The sequence below is a fragment of the Ixodes scapularis genome, unplaced genomic scaffold (genome assembly GCF_016920785.2).
Source record: "Ixodes scapularis isolate PalLabHiFi unplaced genomic scaffold, ASM1692078v2 PGA_scaffold1__304_contigs__length_218370807, whole genome shotgun sequence".
NCBI lineage: Eukaryota > Metazoa > Arthropoda > Arachnida > Ixodida > Ixodidae > Ixodes > Ixodes scapularis.
Window position 1 is genome coordinate 144,435,012 of NW_024609846.1, and position 14,898 is coordinate 144,449,909.

At 49.9% G+C, this 14,898-nt stretch overlaps 1 protein-coding gene across 2 annotated transcripts in view; it reads left to right on the top strand.

The window, feature by feature from the left end:
• Window positions 1-6,592, top strand: part of LOC120848763 (carboxypeptidase D) — a 38,731-nt gene extending 32,139 nt beyond the window's left edge. For both annotated transcript variants that reach the window (XM_040220785.1, XM_040220784.1), the window contains exon 9: window positions 6,289-6,592. In XM_040220785.1, the coding sequence (XP_040076719.1) occupies window positions 6,289-6,465 (177 nt within the window). In that variant the 3' untranslated portion in view covers window positions 6,466-6,592. The remainder of the gene's footprint in view (window positions 1-6,288) is intronic.
• The last annotated feature ends 8,306 nt before the right edge of the window (window positions 6,593-14,898 follow it).

The following is a 14,898-nucleotide window of genomic DNA, read 5'->3' on the forward strand; positions in this document are numbered from 1 at the left end:
CAAGCCTCACAGCCCTGTGTCGTGTATCTGGTAGCTCGCGGTAAGCGCGTGAGCGCTCAGTTGTTGTTTTACTTCTGGGTGCCAACTTGTGCGGTGGCGGTGGGAATGCGACCTTCTCGGAGCATCCAGCCGTGTGAGACACAGTAGACACAGTAGACACAGCGCGGAAAACAGAACAACTGCAACGCGGCAACGCCGTAGAGGGCCCAAGGTTACAGGGAGTTTACAACTGCCCAACCAGGGTCACGTGAAGTACGGGCCGCGTTTGCGCCTCCTCCTCCAGCCTATGTTGCGCCGCTCCGACGTCGTTCTCCTGCGCCGCAGCAGGACCACCGCCGCGACGACCAGGTGCAGTACGCCGCCCAAGAGCCCCGCGCACCTCGGAAGACCGACGTGTGGCGGACGGCCGACCGACGCCCGCTGTGTTACCACTGCGGGGAAGCTGACCATGTGTACCGCCGATGTCCATACCGACGACTCGGGCTGCGCGGATTCCATCCAAGCGACCCGCGCCCCCGGTATGGTGAACGCCCTCGGGAGATCGACGAGTACCTGCGACGACCCCAGTCCCCCGAGCCTGCGTCACGCCGAGAGTTCCGGTCGCCGTCACCACGACGTCCAGCTTCGCCGATGCACCGACCCCGACGTGAAAGCCTGTCACCCCTCGCTCCACGCCGGGGAAACTAGGCGCGGCAACCCCTGGAGGTGGAGTTGCCGAAGACGACCGACGCCAAGATCCTCCACGAACGTCGGAGGGCCCCCACTCGAACGCTACCGGAGACCGAAACGACGCTCCTGAAACGGTGTCCAACAACCTAAACGTCATCATCGACGGCCACGACGCATCGGCACTCGTGGACACCGGAGCAGACTACTCAGTTTTGAGTGGGAGGCTCTCCCGCCGCCTTCGAAAAGTCACGACGCCGTGGGATGGACCTCAAATACGAACCGCCGGTGGGCACCTCATCACACCAGTCGGGCGATGCACCGCTCGCGTCGAGATCCACGGTGAGACGTGCCCTGTGAAGTTCGTCGTTCTGCAAGACTGTTCGAGGGACGTTATCCTCGGAATGGACTTCCTCTGCGAGTATGGCGCCGTCATCGACCTCGGAGCAAACCGGTTGACGCTGCGAAAGCCTGTTTCACCACCGGAGGAACCCAAAGCGACGTCATCTGCGGTCCGAGTCCTCGCCAGCCACGTGAACTTACCGCCGCGGTCGAGTGTTTTCGTACCCGTCGGGATCACCGAAGATTTCTGCGGCGAAGTTCTGCTCGAAGGAAGCCTCCAGTTGCTTCTGGGAAGAGGAATAGGCGTCGCAAGAGGAGTTGCTGAACTTCAGGATGGTCGCACTGTGGTCCTCGTCACGAACTTCCGAAATGAAGCGCAACACCTCACTAAAGGTGCAGCCGTGGGCCAGGTCGAGGAACTCCAAAACTCCGCCGCTGTCGCCGCCATTACTGACGAATTCTCGCCACCTCAGCAAGACAGTGCGTCGCCAGCGCAGCTCGACATTGACCCTAAACTCCCGGGCCCAAAACGACGACAGTTGATTAACCTTCTCGCCGAATACCGCGACTGCTTTGCCACGTCGTCGAAGGTGCGCCAAACCACCGTTGCGAAGCACCGCATCGTTACCGAGGACGACGCGCGCCCGGTGCATCGATCGCCATACAGAGTCTCCGTTAAAGAAAGGCAGGCGATCCAGGAGCAAGTTCAAGAAATGCTGAACGACGACATAATTCAACCTTCAAGCAGTCCTTGGGCCTCTCCAGTCGTACTGGTTAAGAAGAAAGACGGGACGCTTAGGTTCTGTGTAGACTACCGGCAGCTGAACACGGTGACGAAGAAAGACGTCTACCCACTCCCCCGCATCGACGACACTCTAGACCGGCTGCGCCACTCTCGATATTTCTCATCGATGGACCTGAAGAGCGGCTACTGGCAGATCGAAGTCGACGAAAGGGACCGAGAAAAGACAGCCTTCGTCACGCCGGATGGACTGTACGAGTTCAAAGTGATGCCCTTCGGACTGTGCACGGCGCCAGCAACTTTCCAACGTGTCATGGACACCGTACTGGCAGGACTAAAGTGGCAGAGCTGTCTCGTCTACCTCGACGACGTCGTCGTGTTTTCCAGCGACTTCGACGAGCACTTGCGACGACTCCGAGCAGTTCTCCAAGCCATACGGACCGCCGGACTCACCCTGAAGCCGTCAAAGTGTCGGTTCGCTTATGACGAACTGAAGTTCCTCGGCCACGTGGTTAGTAACGAAGGTGTCCGCCCAGACCCCGAGAAGACTCGTGCCGTCGCAGCATTTCCAGCGCCAAGAGACAAGAAGGCCGTCCGAAGGTTCCTTGGGCTATGTGCCTACTATCGGCGCTTCGTTCGAGATTTCGCAAGAATTTCCGCACCGCTCACACACCTCACGAAGGACGCCGAGAAGTTCGAATGGGCCGATGAACAGCAGCAGGCATTTGACGAGCTGAAGCGACGACTACAGACTCCTCCTGTTCTTGGACATTTCGACCAGGATGCGGAAACCGAGATTCACACGGACGCAAGTAACGCAGGGCTTGGCGCGGTTTTGGTTCAAGTACAAGAAGGCACCGAGCGAGTCATCGCCTACGCAAGTCGGACATTGACCAAGGCGGAGAGAAATTACTCCACGACTGAGAAAGAATGCCTTGCGGTCGTCTGGGCAATCACAAAGTTTCGTCCGTACTTATACGGGAGCCCGTTCCGGGTAGTCACGGACCACCACTCGCTCTGCTGGCTTGCGAACCTCAAGGACCCGTCAGGACGCCTCGCGCGGTGGAGTCTCCGACTACAAGAGTTCAACATGACCGTCGTCTACAAGTCAGGCCGCAAGCACAGCGACGCCGACTGCCTGTCCAGAGCTCCCGTCGCAACACCTTCCGGCAGCAGCGACGACGATGACGACGAGTGTTTTCTGGGCGCAGTGAACATCGACGACATGGCCCGGCGTCAACGAGACGATCCTGAGCTGCGCGCACTAATAGAGCACCTGGAAGGGCGCGGGAGTGCGATGCCACGTGTTTTTTCACGAGCGCTGCCGACCTTCGCCATTAGACAAGGTGTACTCTACAAAGAGAACTTCGGGAACAACAACTCGCCATGGCTGCTGGTAATCCCGACCGACCTTCGGGAGGAGATCTTTCAAGCCTGCCACGACGACCCGACGTCCGGACACCTTGGTTACAGCCGGACCCTGGCACGTATTCGTGAAAAGTATTACTGGCCCAAGCTCCCCAAAACCGTCCACCTGTACACGCGATCATGTCATGAATGCCAGCGACGAAAGAAACCTCCGACGAGGCCGGCCGGACTCTTGCAGTCAATTCCTCCGCCAACAGCACCCTTCCAGCAGATCGGAATGGATCTACTTGGCCCTTTTCCGCCGTCGACGTCGGGAAATCGCTGGATCATCGTCGCCACAGATTATCTCACGCGGTATGCCGAAACGAAAGCCCTTCCTTCCGGAACTGCTGTGGAAGTTGCCAAGTTTTTCATTGAATCCATCGTCCTCCGGCACGGCGCTCCCGAAGTCCTGATCTCAGACCGTGGATCATCATTCATGGCCCAGCTGACGCAAGAAGTCCTTCGTCTCAGCCACACCAGCCATCGCCGCACCACAGCGTACCACCCGCAGACCAACGGGCTGACGGAGCGACTCAACAAGACAATCGCCGATATGATCTCTATGTACGTCGACGTGGAGCACAAGACGTGGGACGAGGTGCTGCCCTACGTCACGTTCGCCTACAATACGGCGGTTCAAGAGACCACTGGATTCACCCCTTTCCAGCTGGTACATGGTCGGAAGGTAACGACCATGCTGGACGCCATGCTGCCCCATGAGCCATTTGACAACGAGAGCGACGACGCCCAGGCGGTTGCTCAACGCGCCGAAGAAGTTCGCCAGCTCGCCCGACTCCTGATTCAAGACCAGCAACGCGTCGACGCCGGCCGCTACAACCTTCGTCGCAGGGACGTCCACTTCCAGCCCGGAGATAGGGTGTGGGTATGGACGCCCATCCGTCGCCGCGGCCTCAGTGAGAAACTGCTGAAACGGTACTTTGGACCATACAAGGTACTTCGTCGCCTCGGCGAACTGAACTACGAGGTGATGCCCGACGGAACACGAACATCGTCACGCCGCCCACCACGACCTGAGGTCGTCCACGTCGTGCGCCTGAAGCCGTACTACGCTCGATAGGACTGTGGACCTTTTGTGCTCCAAAAGACTCTTTAGTTTATCGTTCTTTTTTATTTTGATTTGTTTTACACTGCATCGGGGCGATGCAGTTTTAAAGGGGGGAGTAATGCCGCGCGCAAGGCTGAGAAAGCAACGCTCGGTCACGGTCCTCCAGAAAGTTCCCGTTTATTCATGTACCGCACGTAACTTCTATCATTTATCCCTGCTTTTGTTTTCTAGAAAGTGCGTGTTCATTCTCGCCCCGATCACGCGACGCTCGAACCGCTTTCGCCGAATCTTCGAGATAGCGGCGCACTCTAGATAAGAGGCCGCCCGCGACCTTGTCGAGTCATTTTCGCCCCAGCGTTCGATCCTGCGGTTTCGCCGACATCGACGCCCGCGACGCTCTGCTGTTTTCTTTTGTACCCTTTTATTTTTGGCACAAGTTCGCCACATTAAACGTTTATTTCTTCCTGTTTATTTCTTGTTTATTGGTCACCACCCGTGACAATATGAGCTGCAAGGAGGGGAAGGAAGCGTTGATCGACTGCAAGCGTTTCTGCCTTTCCGCCTGCTTCCGTACTCGCCACGAGACTACGCAGCGCGTACGCACTTGCGACCAATTTTCGCAGGAGGCTTCCGCCATTAAATTGCAAACGCTAGCCATTGGTTAGAGATGAACACCCTGTTAAGTCTATGCGGAGCGCAGTTGCGTCGGCTTATTTCACAGGGGTTGCGATCATGTCAGAACGCCAAGCTCTTATTGGATGATGGGAAAAAGAAGTAGTGGGTAGACCTGAAGGCATCTAGCATTGATTTCTACCCACTATTCTTTCAATCAAAGCTAACCGGATTTCGGCGTCGTTCTGACGTCACCGCAACTCCTGCGTGGGAAGCAGACGACTTGCTCTCCGCATAGACTCTCTGCACCACCGAGCAGACCCCTGGTGCCTGAGTACGGCAAAATGGAACAAAACACTCGAGCAATCTCAACCCGTTTCGGCAGAGGGAGCATTTCTAAAGTAGTGTAGGCTTTGCTTTCTTTGCTTCTCCGTTACTCTTTCTTTGCGCTCATTCTCTTGTGACACTTGGAGTGCGCTCCTTTGACGGAGTAGAGCTCCCTTGTGTGTCTGTGAACACGTGATGTTTAAGCCCCGCCGGGAGTATCAAGGAGGCACTCGAGGAAGAAATTCAGCTGGCACTGTGCAGAAAACCAGCAAAGTGTCAGCGATCGGCTGCCAGTGCACCTGTCAACTTCCACTGCTGGCACCTAACTGGATATGTTTAAGTGCCAGCCACATGACATATTCTGTATTAAACCGAATCGCAAAACAAGTTATGTTTATAGATTGTTTGTTTTCTGTGCAAAATGCATACACTGTAGTCTTCCATGTTTCGGAGAAAAATTTATAAAAGACGGATGATAGATTTCTGCCCTCAGAACCGGGCGATAGTTTACACCACTATTCTCAGTTGCAGTGTAACTTGGCAGAGAACGAACGCAATGGCTCTCCCCAGTCAAACAAAACTACGGAGCGAAGCCCGTGACAGCTCTCTGCAGGAGGAGTATAAGACTCTATAGCGACCTTTTGCCACCTGTCTCGCTTCGACCCTCTCATTGGCGCTCCTGGGTAATACCTGTTGCCGCTTGCCATAGAGAAGTGCAACAGAGTTCGAGCTCAAACCACCTCGTCAGTATGTCGTCCCTACCAATAATTCAAACCGATTATAAGGTCGTGAAGCTTATGCTTACAAAAATTCGTATCCCGCAGCAACGTCGTACCTCTTACTAATGCATGATTTCTAGAGTCAGTGACATTAAAGACCCAGCATATGCTCCGCCTCCACCACGGCCTGGCTGCCTGCAGCTGGGCTTTGGCTGCGCGTGAAACCAAGTGCCATGGAAAGCGAAAAGCTTCCGCTCGAAGCAGAGCATCTACTATGTTCTTAATTTGTCACCGACTATCAAGGAACACTTTCAAAGTTTACTGCTTGATGCACAGCAATAGCAAAAACCAGCACCGGTCCCTACGACGGTGTTGGTACTAATTTCTTCTTTGGACAACCGCAGGTGTCGGCCCCCGGCTTCCACACTTCGAAGCAGGACTTCGTCGTCATGGACCAGCAGATCTCTATTCTGAACGTGACGCTCAAGTCGCTACAGGCCCCCACGGACAACTTCGTGGAGTTGACGCGGCCGCAGCAGCCGGTGTCTCCGTCCAGTGCAGAGACACTCAAAATGAGATGATGCGCCAAAGATAAGATAAAGTAGAACAACTTATACCTGAAACGTAGGGACGTTCACGAACAATTTGGATTTCATTTGGAACTACCGAATACTACTGCAGTGCTCGAACATTAAGCGCGTCTTTCTGACATAGTTTACGTGATAATGTAGTGATTGCGCAGGCGAGCTGGTGGATGTTAACCATTTTGTTCTTAGCCCGAGACTGAGGCAGGAAAAGAGGAAAGTTTCGAAGTAGAAGAAAAATGAACAGTCGAGGACACGTCTCTAACACAGCTCTGTTAGAGGAGCTGTGTTAGAGACGTGTCCTCGACTGTTCATTTTTCTTCTACTTCGAAACTTTCCTCTTTTCCTGCCTCAGTCTCGGGCTAAGAACAAAATAGTTTACGTGTCATCTTCATTATATTGGAGTTTGTGCTGTGCATTTTTAAGTCATGGTTTGACCAAATTTAATGGATCGTAGTATTAGCAGACGCGATTTTCACAACTTACACAAAAAAAATAGAAAGCGAACAGTGTTTTTTTACATAAAATACTTAAACTGCAGAGTTCAACATTTGCACGAATACAAGGCTATAAATTTTGCAACTTATTATAATGTTTCTATACTTAATGCGCTTTATGTAAAAATATTAAAGTGATATTTCGGAACTTCCAATAAAATAATGGAATCTAACAATGTGGCAGAATATATGCAGGCGAAAAGCCTGTGCGTAAAAGGATGGACGCCCTTTTCTGGTGCAACGCTCCCCCCCCCCCCCCTCCCCCCGCAAAAAAATGCCTAAATTTTGAAGGGGAAAGCATGACATTAAAGCATTACCATATTAGCTAAGAACGCGTTACTGTTGTATGCATATGCACTCTAAGAATATGTATTATACACTGGTACACGGTGCGTAAAGTATACAATAAAGAGAGATTGTTTGGTTTTTCTATGACTGTCTCGTATTTTCTAAGACGACTACGGAGCAGTGGCTCGCACGACATCCTCGCGCCAGTCCGCATGTGCCGACTCGGCCTGCATAAATTCTTTGTATGTTCTATCACCGTGAGCTGTCCTGTCCTCTCTACTGCCGAGAGCATCACCCTAAAGGCCGTTTCCAACATGCAGTCGAGCGCTAATGTAACGCTGTTCAGTTGTCGTCAGCTACTTATCGTCTGCCATGAGCAACCGCTTTGACGGTGCGATACAAATGTGGTGTACGCTCCCGCCAGCACGCGCATGGCCACAATGTCAGCGCTGTGCTTATAGCGCTCCGCTGCATCTGTGAACAGGCCTTAAGAGTATGGTGGAGGTGCGGAGCCATCATCATACCCTGCAGTGACCATTGTCGCCGTTATCAACCGGCCATCGCCTCGTTGTCGCAGCCATCCGCAGCCACGGACCCAACGCCAGCCCATGGCTCCGTCGCCCAGACCCCGACCAGACGACGAAGCCTAATCAGACGAAGCCAAATCAGAAGAAGTCGACCGACCATCCTCCGCCGCGATCCCCAGACACCGACGTTCCGACGCTTCTTGACGTTAGTCCCCCAGGCCGGGCCCTGCCGTCGTGCGGCTGTTTCTGGTGCAGAAATCTTTGACGCTACGGAAATGTCCAAAACTCAACGTCTCCATCTTCATCCCCTCCGCCGCTGTCGGCTGTTACGTCTGCGACGGGAAACACCTTCCTGCCCTTTACACTTTGTTCCCCGGAGCTGTTGTCGAAGGCCCTCGGACCGGGCCTCCCCACTTGCTGGTCCGACCGGCACCGGGGAACGCTGTTTAGACAAGCCTTGAGCTGTTGTTGACGGACGGCGTCATCCTAAATCGTGTACGTGCCGCCGGGGGATCGGTCGAGTCATCCGACAACGTGTTTGTGTCCCGAGAACCGGAGGCATTGCCGGGCGGGGAGTCCGGTTACGGCGCCGGCGGCGGGACCTCTGAGCGAGTGCGGTCGGATCGGGTTCAATCAATCAAATCTTTTTATTCTCCAGAAATTCTGGAGGGGAGCCTAGGCAAAAAGCTGTTCAAGAACAGCTTGACTGGGCTCAGGCTCCCCCGTTTACAGGCAGCAGCATTCAATAGAGAAAACAAAGAATGAATACACAGTACGCACACATATAGATACATGAAAATAAATGCTACAATTCATTCAAAAAATGAAAATACAATAAAAACCAACTAAATAACATACGACAAGATGTCTTTCTTGCTAGCCGAATATATATCTATGTTCTTGGTGAGATATGTATTTAACAAAGATGGAAGAATATGCCGCAGGGATTGCAGATTGTAGTTTGTACGTGACCGAGGGATAGCCCAAAACTCTGTACGACGTGTGCTGACGATGCTGAGGTTTTCAGTTAATTGCGAAATACAATATAAGAATTCAATAACTGATGGCGGTGCGAAACGAATGGAACACATCAGGCGGTATTCATACAAATGCTTAATAGGAAGGATATTATACTTAGTAAACAGAGGTTCAGTGTGATCAAGATAATGTACTTCCGCAATGTGTCGTAAGACCTTTTTCTGGAGCAAAAATAATTTATTTATATTTGTTTTAGTTATAGTAGCCCAGATGAGATGACAGTAATTCAAATGAGACTGAAATAATGCGTGAAATATTTTTAACTTAACATGAAATGGCAAAATACCACGACAACGAGCAAATACACCGACAATACGAGACAGTTTCGAAATCAAAAAGTTTACATGAGCGTCCCAGGTCACATGTTCGGAAAAGTATACACCTAATATTTTGTGCTGGTTCACGATTTCTATTTCCGAATTGCCAAGTAGAATTGGGCTATGAGTTAAGATAGACTTATTTACGGATCTAAAAATAATTGCTTTGCATTTCTTCGCATTAATCCTGAGCGCGTTAGCCTCTGACCATAAAAAGAAGTTCTGAAGAACAGAATTTGCGCGACATATTAATTCATCGGCACTATCCGCAGAAAAAAAAAGGCTTGTATCATCGGCATAAATGATGAACTGTGCTTGGTTATCAACGTTTACAATGTCGTTGATGTAAACATTAAACAGAAAGGGCCCAAGTATACTTCCTTGAGGTACCCCACAAGGAACGTCTTGAAAAGAGGAAGCATGATTATTAATGACAACAGACTGTTTACGATCTTTTAAGTATGACTCAATTAGCTTATGGGGTACGCCACGGACACCATAGTAGTCTAGTTTTGCCAGCAATGTTTTATGATTTAACACGTCGAAAGCTTTAGAAAAGTCGATGAACACGCCTAATGTAAGCAACCTTTTTTCTATACCTTGTAATATAATTTCTTTTTGCAGCAGTAAAGCTGTCTCGGTGGATTTACCTTTCCTAAATCCAAATTGAAATCCTGTTAATACAGACTGTTTAAGAAAAAAGTCATTGAGGCGCATAAAGATAATTTTCTCAAGTGCCTTAGAAAACACAGGTAGCACCGATATAGGCCTGTAGTTGGTGACAACGTTTGAGTCACCACCTTTATGTATTACTGAAACTTTAGCCAATTTCATATTAGTGGGAAATTTACCTGACGATAAAGACAGATTATATATGTGTGTTAGGCAGGGTACGATGATATCCATCACGAATTTGACAGGTTTCAATTGTAGTTCATCAACATCTGTGCTTTTAGTGTTCTTAAGTCCTAGAAAAATGTTAAATATCTCTTGGTCGTCAGTTGGGGCTAGAAAAAAGGTATGGCTACTACGCGTGAGCTTCAAAAGGGCATCGTCATTATAAGGTTTGGGTTGCAGATTTAGAAAACCCGTGTTGAAATATTCCGCCAAAGGCACACCAAACATAGCTTGGCCATCAATTTTTAATTCGCCTATGCGAGGAGGAATTTTACAACGATTCAGGACTTCGTTAATCATTTTCCATATAATATCAGGGCGTTTTTTAGTAGCATCCTCGAACTTGCGCTTATAGTACAGCGTCTTCGCTTTCCGGAGTTCAGACGTTAGGACGTTCCGAAATTTTTTAAAAGTTAACAACTTGTTGTTATCTCTCGATGTGAGAAACGATTTGTATAGGCGGGCTTTTTTTTTTTTTTTTTTGCATCATTTTAATATGTATGGGTGTCACCCAAGGTTTTCTTATTTTGTTGGTCACAGTTATAGTTTTAAATGGAAAATGTAGATCGTAAAGTCTTTGAAAAACATTTAAAAACTCGATGTACGCATCATCCACATCCAGCTTAGAATGAACTGAGCTCCAATTATGGTCCAAAACTGCATTTCTGAAGGCCAGCAGGCAACTATCTGACATGTTCCTGAAGGTGACCGTAGCCTTTGCAACCTTTTTTTTCAGGTCATGATTAAACAGAGACAAAAAAATTGGAAGATGATCGCTAATATCAGCACACATGGTTCCAGAAGCGTGTAGTTTCGTAATGCGATTCGTGATGAAAAGATCAATTGCATTAGATGTGGTCTGGGTGATCCTAGTAGCTGACGTAATGATATTAACAAACCCACTTGAGCTGAGCACATTTTTGAGCTCAATAGTTTGAAAAGAATCATCTAGAATGTTAACGTTGAAGTCTCCTCCCATAACTACGCTAAACTTGTTAATCGAAACATGTTCAAAAAAGCGATCGAGAAAAGCGATAAATTTTCCAAAGTCTCCCAATGGTGGGCGATACAAAACAGTTATGATGTAGTTTCCTATTTTTAGGCTTAAAACCTCGTAGTCACTTGTTAGTCCTGAAAAAGTGTTCAACAGCTCGCATTCAAGGGAAGTCTTTACGTAAATTGACACGCCTCCCCCTCTCTTATCCTGACGGTTTAAGAAATAGTGCTTGTAACCGGGTAAAACCAACATGTCAGCATCCTGCTGATACCAGGTTTCTGAGAACATTATTATCTCAAATGACACGCGGCATCGGTTCAAAAAGGATGTTATAACGTCATGTTTATTTTTTACAGATCGCGCATTCAAGTGAAAAATACGGGTAAAATTTCCAGCTAGCAGACACTGACTAAGGTCTTCAGGCAAGACAAGTTCAAAGTACTCCATTTGAGACGACATGCAAAAGATGAAAAGAATGACATAAGCAGGAAGCTGGACTAACAAATCTTTTCAACTGCAGCTTCATTATCAATTGTGATTACTGAAGCGCTTTCATTCTTACGGGCAAAAATCTTGCCGTTCCGCACCCATACGAACTTCCAGTTACATTGGCGTTTTTTTGCGATCGCTTTACCTAAAGTTCGCTTCAGGGCCTGGCAAAGATGCTCATTTACGAACACGGGTTCCTCCGAGCCAAGCCCTAGGGTTGTGTTTGTAAGACGCAATTTCTTTGCTTTTACGAGAACAGCATCCCGTTTGCTGCGGCTCACGAACTGTACAATTATGTTCGATTTGCCAGAGTCCCGGGTTGGTACACGATGGCAAATGGCAACATCAGCCCGTTCTCCAATCGATTCCCCCAACTTGGCAATTACGTCAGTGAGCTCTTCGTTGTCGCTCCTTATGACGCCTTTAATTTCAAGATTTATATTCCTGGAGTATTGTTCGGCTTCTGTAAGCCGATCCTGGCAGTCACTTAGGCGTTTTTCCATTTCTTCACATTTCCTTGAAAAAGCTCCATTTTCTCTTTTTAGTTCGGAATTTTCTTTCAAGACCGTTTCAAGCTTCTTTTTTATGTCCTCGAACTCAAGGTTCATAAAGTCCATGCTATCTTTTACTCCCTTAAAGTCCGTTCGCATGTCACGGATATCGCTGCGAATATCCCGTTCCAGAGTAACCCTGAAAGTTTTCCATTCATTGCGAAGTTCGTCTTTAAGCTCATTTAAAATTTTAGAAGTTTCTTTAGACATTACGTCTTGGTTCAAAACAGCCAGAAAACAAACAAACACAGACAACAGCTGTGGCAGCAGCGACGGTACACTTTCTAAGGAGGAAGCAACAAGAAGTGGAGCAAACCTGCAAAGATGGTCAGGCTATAGCGTCGATATTTCGTGCCGCCGCTGCTGCCAAGTGTCTGGAAGACCGGGTGCGTCCTCCTTTTACAGGGCCGAGTCGCTGATGTGTGTAGATCCGTCCAATGGCCTGCTGGGTTGATGAAGTGCGTGGTCACGCTGACAGCTGAGCCACGTGTCTGCAGAGCAGCGAGACGAGATGCAGCACCGGGGACTCCACGTCCTACTCCCCAGATGTCAACACGCTTCACGTCACACTTCCATCCCTTTTCAGTTCAGGTCGTCACACGTCATGCGTCCACACATCTGGGTCGTTCCATGTTGCGCTGAGTCGTTACACGTCTCACGTCACACGCTGCGCTCCCCGCCTCAGGGGCTCCGTCCTCCATTGAGGTAAGCTAGGGTTTCCATGCCCTTTTTGTCCCCCCCCCCCCCCGTCCACATAAGGAACCCCAATGCTAGGGTTCCCCATCCCAGGTGGGGGGGGGGGGGGGGGGGGGGGGGGGGGGGTTTCGCCAGAGCCTCCGTTGCAGCAATGAAGCTGGCAGCGCTGGCAGGGCGCACCACGAGCAGGTGGAGGTTGACTTCCCACGCGGCAACAACCGTGGGGGCTTGCGCCCCTGCCTTTCGTAACTCTCAGCTACTGCACTGCCCGTGATGCACGACCCAAGAAAAGAGTTCCGCGAAACATATCACATCTGCCAAGAAGAAAACTATCCTTACAGCAAATGTGACGTGTGTTATAAATATATTGCAATTAAATGCAAAGGCGCAAGCGAGCTGGGCAAAAATGACGAAAATAATCCCTGGAGAAGAGGAACAAGAGGGACAAAGGACAAACACAAATCTCCAAACACAGCTAGTATCTGCTTTTACTTGAAAGAAGAGAGAACAGATACCTCAAGTATCTGCGGCCGCAGTTGATGCCCTTGACGACCCGCGCGGCCTCCGTCACGTGACCACGCTCTCTTGCCCTCGCCACCTATTTCCCCCAACCTCTGTCCTTTCTGTTTGACCACATTTCCCTTTCCCTCTCTGCTCCTTTCCTCCCTTTCACTTCGGGGGGACCCGTTGTGATAATACACGACTGCCCACCTCCTCCTCCTCCTTCTTCCCTGTTCCTGCTCGGGTCCTTTCGCCGCCAGCCTCTCATTAAATATTTGTTGTTGTAAGTCGAAAGATGTCTCGTCTTGCCCGTCTTTCTGTTTATTATTTCTGATAATTTAATCATCACCGACGCGCTCACCATAACTTTAGTGTTAAGTATGTGAAGTCGCACATTTACTGCCTCGTACCGTCATGTCACCTCTACGGCGTTTTGAGCGCGCGCGCCTCTCACGGCGCTTTCTAGTTTTGAAAAAGGCTGTTAACATAGGTTTTTTTGTTTTTTTTTACAGTGTATTTTAGACCTTTTTATGAAAGGACTCTACAACCAGCGAACTGAACAAAGGATTGATGAAATGTTTTTACGACAGAATATGCTTTATCAGCCGATTTCTATGAAAAATGCTTTGGCTCCTTCGCCACGCTCGACCGTTATCCTCAAGCCTTACGCTCGATCAATACACAGGTCAAGGTCATACAGGAAATATAGACACTTAGGGGCTATATTGTTTTTTTTTTTGTGATCTTGACTTCAGAGGTCACGTCAAAACAACACCACGACGACGTGACGTTAAGACGACGCCACTACGTCATCGTCAACTACGGCGTTACGCGACATCAAGATGCTGTCGTAAGGTCGTCGTGATGTCGCGTCGAGGAAGACGTCAGTTCGCGACCTGAATTCGCCGTTGTTAAGCGGTCGTGACATCGCGCCGCGTCGAGGACGATGCCATTACGCGACATCAAGTTGCTGTTGTAACGCGGTCGTGACGTCTCGCCGCGTCGAGAACGACGTCGACGTGGTCGTCGACATTGACGTTGACGTCAACGCCCCATGCAACGTAAAACGTCGATACGACCTCATGTTAACGTCGTCCTGACGTCGCTTGACGTCATCGCCAACTTCACAATGACGTCACGACGAAGCCTTGACGTCGTGTAACGTCGTGGCCTTCACCTACATCAACGTCGACGCGCCGTCACGATCTTGACGCTGTGTGACGTCGTCGTCGTCGTCGTCGTCGACGATGACGTCGTGAAGTTGTCAGGACATCGTCGTGACGTTGAGTTACATCATGTCGACAACGCCGTCGACGACCTGACGTCAAGCGTCTTTATGACGTCGCGTTGACGACAAGCACGCCGTCGACTTTCCGTCGTCGTTGTAGTCAACGTTACAATCGACGTCGTTGTCAACGCATTATTACGTCAGAACGCACTTGGTGTCGTGTTACGCGCGCTGTCAACGTCGATGGCGACGTTGACGTCAAGGCGTCGAAGTAATGTCGCATGGCATTGTGACGACACGTCAAGTAGCGGTGACGGCATGTATTGACGTGACGCCTGGCGCCTGGGTTTTATCAAAAAAAATATAGCCCGGGCCGCTATTGTTTCCATGACCTTGACCACCCT